At 26.6% G+C, this 6000-nt stretch overlaps 1 protein-coding gene across 1 annotated transcript in view; it reads left to right on the top strand.

Annotated features, from left to right (window-relative positions):
- Positions 1 to 553: 553 nt before the first annotated feature.
- LOC145838897 (uncharacterized) overlaps positions 554 to 6000 on the top strand; it is a 47202-nt gene continuing 41755 nt past the window's right edge. The window contains exon 1 of the mRNA XM_082946518.1: positions 554 to 644. Coding sequence (XP_082802644.1) covers positions 587 to 644 — 58 coding nt within the window. The 5' untranslated portion in view covers positions 554 to 586. The remainder of the gene's footprint in view (positions 645 to 6000) is intronic.

Here is a 6000-nt window from a genome sequence, read left to right as displayed (position 1 = left end):
TGTCATAAAACTAATAAAATTGAAGTATTAAAGCTTTTATCAAACATGGATATCTGCTGGATTTCGCCTTTAAGTGTCCTTTGTTGAGGATTATAAGTACAGTAAATGCACCTGTAGCTAGGTTAATCTTTTAAGATAAGATTTAAATTAAAAAAAATTCAACCTTTTATGAATTTAAACATTTGTAAATTATAATTCTAATTGCTAAGAAAATCAAAACATATTTTTTAGAGCTCAAATATTAGTAAAAACTTTAAATTTTTTAGCTTACACTATTTAAATTACTTTTACTTTTTCAACAACCTTAAGCTGCTTCCAACTAATTTCTAGGAAATGAAACTAGTTTAACAGACTAAAAAAACTAGTTTAATAGTTTTTAATTTAAATTAAAAATAGTATAACTTTAATATTTAGATTATTTTGTCAAGAACTTCTTTAGTTTATAATGTTTATATAAAATAATTTTAGTAAATAAATAAAATTACAGTTGTAGTGTTTTTAAATTAAAGTGGCTAAAAGAAAATTATCCCAACCAAAAAGTACAAGGACATTTATTGAATCTAAATTTTCAAACAACTATTTACCAATGTCTAAAGTATCCCATCAGAAAAACAAAAAAACTGGACACAAAGTTCTTTCCAAAAGTAAGAAAGTTGAAATAAGAAATAGTTGAACAAAAAGATAAAATTATTTATTATCTAACTACTACTATATAGTATACCAATAAATTATATTGAAAAAAAGTTTTATAATTAAGGAAAAAACAGTTTTTAGTTCAGTAAAAATTTTGTTACAATTAAAATATTTAAAATAAAAAACTTAAAGGTAGTTATTATAACCTTGCATGATGTCACACCAGTATCAGGATTGCCAAAAAACCTTCAAACCTGGAAAAACCTGGAATTTTTAACAACTTATTATGTTAAGTAGTAAAATTTCAATTTGAATCAAAACATCTATCAAATATCTTTTGTCATCATCAATATTCTTTTATTTAAAAACACATTTAAAGTAGCTCTTATTTAATACAGTTTCTTACCTTAAACAGGGTTTGTGCGTGCAGGCTAAATCAGTTTTTTTGAAAAAAGTTTAAAAACGTCAGGCTAAATTAGTTTTTTCATGTAAAAATTTGAGAATCTCAGTTTTTCTCAGTTCAAATGCTTGAAAACTTTTGATTAAAAAAAATGAGAAATCTTTTTAAGATCAAATTGAAATGTGAATTTATTTCTAAATAAAGATCTAATTATTAAAGACAAAATCAGTCAGTATTTGTAAAAATAAATGCTTAACACTTTTTGTTGAATCTCTAAAATTTTTTTAAGAATTTTCATTATTTTGTTTTGAGTAGATTATTTACGTCATAATTATGAAAATTCATAAAACAAATACAGTATAAACATTACAGTTTGGTTTAACAACCTAACTGTTTGTTTGAGTTCGTTTACATCAGCTATGGTTTTCAGAGCTTAGTTGGTTGAACTGTTTTAATTTCTAATTTAAAGGCTTTATACTAAATACTTTTTAGATTAAAACTCTTAGCAGTTTATTCATGTATTTTACTGTTTGTTTATAGTTATAAGAGATAATCACAACACTAAAACTTAGCTTTAAGATAAAAGTACAAAGTTTTGTGGGAGTACAAATTTTAGGTACAATTCATTTTTCTTTACAAGAACAAAACATTAAAGGTTTTTTTTTAAATTTCAGTGTAAGCTTTTCAAATCTAAAACGACGTCAATATTACTGTATTTATTTAGATTTTACAATTTATAATTATGTATCAGTTTTAAGTATTATTCAAAATACTATAATAAACACTTGTTACTTATTTTAATACTTGTGTAAGTGTTTCATTTTAAATTTTAATAAAACACACAATCCACGTCGTTTTATTATAAATCTTCTGGTTAGAATGTTTTTACTTAAACTATTGCGTTTAGTAGTATATATTAAATTTTTCCACTAGTAATAGATTAGATATAACACTTGTTTTAAAACTTATCACTTAATTTGTTATGTTAAGGGCATAGGGGGGTCAATCACCTTTTTCACAATTTAGTCTTGTTTTATTGAGTTGTAACTAAGCTATGAGTTGCTTTTTGCAGATTTTTAAAGCTCAAAATATTTTTGAGATAAAGCTGGCTGAAGTCAGAGACTACAATAGTACTAATCAAGACCCCCCGATACCTAAAATGACTTCTAAAGGGGATTTTCCTTACTTTGAAAAAATGTCAGGCTAAATTGGTCTCAGTCAGGCTAAATGAAAAAATTTTGCGCACGAACCCTGCTTAAACTTAACTTTAAACTGAAAATAGACCCAAAATTGTGTACTTTTGAAAACCTGGAGGAAATTTTCCAAACACTTTTGGCAACCCTGCAGTTTTGAGCTGAAATTATATAGTTAGTTTTATGTTCTTATTTATATTTGATGTCTTTTTTAACCACATTTTTAGGCTAAAAATTATCTTTTTTTCTAAAAAGAAATTAAGTTGTAAACAAGAACCTGTTTTAACCTTTAGGTATCTTTGTTAAATTATAAAGAGTATAAATATATAAAACTAAATTGCAAAAAAAGGTGTAACTCACTTTATAGTCTTTAACAATTATTTAGTTTACAATTTAATACAAAACCATATGTTCATAATTATACAAAAAATTAGGATCTTTAACTCAATGTCAAAATGTAGTAAGAACAAACTTAACACATAAAACTTTAAGTGATATAATCCCTTTATATTTTTTTAATAAAAGCAATTACATATTTAAGTTGTGTTAGTTTATGATAAATATATTTAATTCTGTTTATGCATATACATAGCTTATTAAAAACAAAGTATATTTTTAGACAAAACATATTAGACTAATAGCATTGATTTTTAACCTAAAATTATGGTTAAAAAAGACATAAAATATTAAGGTCATAGGGGGGGGTCAAACTTTTTTTTTTTTAACCAAAATTAACTTTGGCTTTTATATGAAAGCTTTAAATACAAACTACAAGTCAGTTTTTATTAGTGATGTACCAGACCACAATTTTGGGTCCGGCCGGACCCGGGTCCGGACTTTTTTTCAATTTAGGATACAGCTGGAACCGGATCCGCACTTTTTTTTTTTAATTAGAATCCGGCCGGAACTGGATCTGGACTTTTTTTTATATCAAGATCCGGCCAGATCCGAATATCAGACAAAAATGGCAATATCCGGCCTGACCCGGATAGTGAGTCCGGTACATCACTAGTTTTCACATAAAAAGTAGAGCTTACATTTGTAGTTTCAAAATTTCATTTCTATAAAAGCTAAAAGAAAACAATAAATAACTTTAAATTTAGTACAAGGAAAATTGATAGAAAGATAAAGTACATCACAGAAACAATATCTGGTAGCTAAGATTAGAATCTATTAATAAAGATCAACTTGTAAAAATCAAGGAGGACCCCCCTATAGCCTTACCAATCTAAAATCAATTAAAATCAAGTTTTTCAACAAAATTAACTAGAAAATCACAAAATATTGAAAACTTGATCAGCTTAAACTCATTCAACATCTAAAAGAAAACTAGCCTGAGTTTTTCAAAAATTCTTTAAACTAGCCTTACAATTTGGTAGTAAAGTTTTTAATTTTACAACATAGGTAAAGAGTTGCATTTCTAAAATTTTTATTTCATACTTTAAATGTAAACAAACATAAATTAGTCACGAGTTCAAAATGAGCCAATCACGGTAGGTGTTTAATTTTAGCTGACGAAAATGACTCTTTTTGATTTACAAAGGGTTTGTTTTTGAAAAAATACTTATCTGTTTGCTCTTTTTTACTAACCAGATCCGAATAGGCCGGAACCGGATAGGACTTTTTTTTCATATCAAGATCCGGCCGGATCTGGATATCAGACAAAAATAGCAATATCCTGCCGGACCCGGATAGTGAGTCCGGTACATCACTAGTTTTTATAGAATTCAAAAATATCATTTAATTTTTGAGATATTTAATTTTTTGTTATAATTTTCCAATATAAACGTATGGACCGCAAATTTTTTGGGGTCAATTTTCTCCAAAATTTTAAAATTTACTAAAAATCTATCTCCTCCTTCATTTTTCAAGCAATCTTCTTAAAATAAGGTAAGGTTCCTTATAATAAAAGGAAAAATGTTAATTTAGAATTTTAGTAATTTAAAAAAATAAAAATTTTATCACAAATATTAAAAAAAAGTTGTTTTTTTTTCAAAAAAATTCTGTTAAAAAAAAAATAATAATTCCAAAGTAACTTTTTTTGTTATGGTATAAAGATTAGAATGTGAAAGTTTGAAGAAGATTGCTGGAAAAATGTAGGAGGAGATAGATTTTAAATGAAATAGTCTTTTTTTGCTGTTTTAGTTTTTCCTTCCCATAGGGAACCTATTATGCGGCCCAATTTTGACTGATCATATCTCAAAAAATAATTCAAATTTTTAAAAACGGTAAAAAGCATCTGAAACTTAGAAAAAACTGTATAAAATAAGATCAACTTGTAAAAAACATGGTTTACCCCCCTCACCTATGGCCTTAATAAGATTATAAAGCTAACTATATAACTTGAGCTCAGTATTGGTACAACATCATGCCAGGTAGTTACTGAATTTTATACTTTTACATAATTTTAGAAATATTACTTTAAAAGTTATTTGAAACTTTGTGAGATTTTTTTATTAAAAATACCAACTGTAAATATAACTTGCTTAATTTTTATAACTTACAATCATGAAGAGTGCATAAAAGTTAATTTTAAGGCCATAGGGGGGGTCCACTTTGTTTTTTACAACTTGATCTTATTTTGTAGAATTTAAGGGCATAGGGGGGGGGGGGGGGTAAACACCCTTTTTTGGTTTTTTATCTTATTTTATATAGTTTTTACTAAGCTACAAGATGCTTTTTACAGATTTAAAAAATTCAAAATAATTTTTGAGATATAGCCGGTCAAAGTCGGAGGCAACAATAGGATCCTTATGGGAGGCGCAAACTAAAACGGCAAAAATAGACTATTTCACTAAAAATCTATCTTCTCCTACATTTTTTGAGATAACTACTTCAAACTGTCAGGAAATGTTCCTTGATATATTTAGAAAATTCTGTCGGAAGGAATTTTGAAAAAAATAAAAAATAAAAATTTTATATAAAAAATAAACAAAAAACAGTTTTTTTTTTGTTTTTTTGTTATAAAATTTTTATTTTTTAATTTTTTCAAACTCTGTTCCGACAGAATTTTCTAAATACTGCAAGGAACATTTCCTGAAAGTTTGAGGTAGTTATCTCAAAAAACCTAGGAGGAGATAGATTTTTAGTAATTTCTAGTTATTTGCCGTTTTAGTTTGCGCCTCCCATAAGGATCCTATTGTTGCCTCCGACTTTGACCGGCTATATCTCAAAAATTAATTTGAATTTGTTAAATCTGTAAAAAGCATCTTGTAGCTTAGTAAAAACTATATAAAATAAGATCAAAAACTAAAAAAGGGTGTTTACCCCCCCCCCCTATGCCCTTAATCTGAGCTATCAGACACTTTTAACCGCTTAAAAAAACTCAAAGTAACTTTTTAGATTTAAGCGATCAAAGAAAGGGCGTTCAGTAGGTTCCTTATGGAAGGCGAAAACTAAAAATGCAAAAAAAAGACTATTTCACTAAAAATCTATCTCCTCCTTCATTTTTTGAGTAATCTTTCTCAAATTTTTACAGAATGTGTATCATTAAACTTTAAAGAGATCTATTGTAGGATTTTTTTTAATTTTGAGTAAAAAAAAAAATTATTGTCAAAAAACTACCCTTTTTTTTAGTTTTTTGTGGATAAAATTTTTATTTTTCAAAATTCCAAAAATTCCAACATTAGGATTCTTCAAAATATTAAAAGGAACAATTCCTGAAAATTTGAAGTCTCTAGGTCAAAAAATGAAGGAGGAGATAGATTTTTAGTGAGTTTTAAAATTTCCGAGAAAATTGACCCTGAAAAATTTGCGGTCCATACTTTTGTATCG

The sequence above is a fragment of the Thalia democratica genome, chromosome 6 (genome assembly GCF_965202585.1).
Source record: "Thalia democratica chromosome 6, ktThaDemo2.hap1.1, whole genome shotgun sequence".
NCBI lineage: Eukaryota > Metazoa > Chordata > Thaliacea > Salpida > Salpidae > Thalia > Thalia democratica.
The sequence above is the reverse complement of the archived record's forward strand: the minus strand, read 5'-3'. Positions and strand labels throughout refer to the sequence as shown.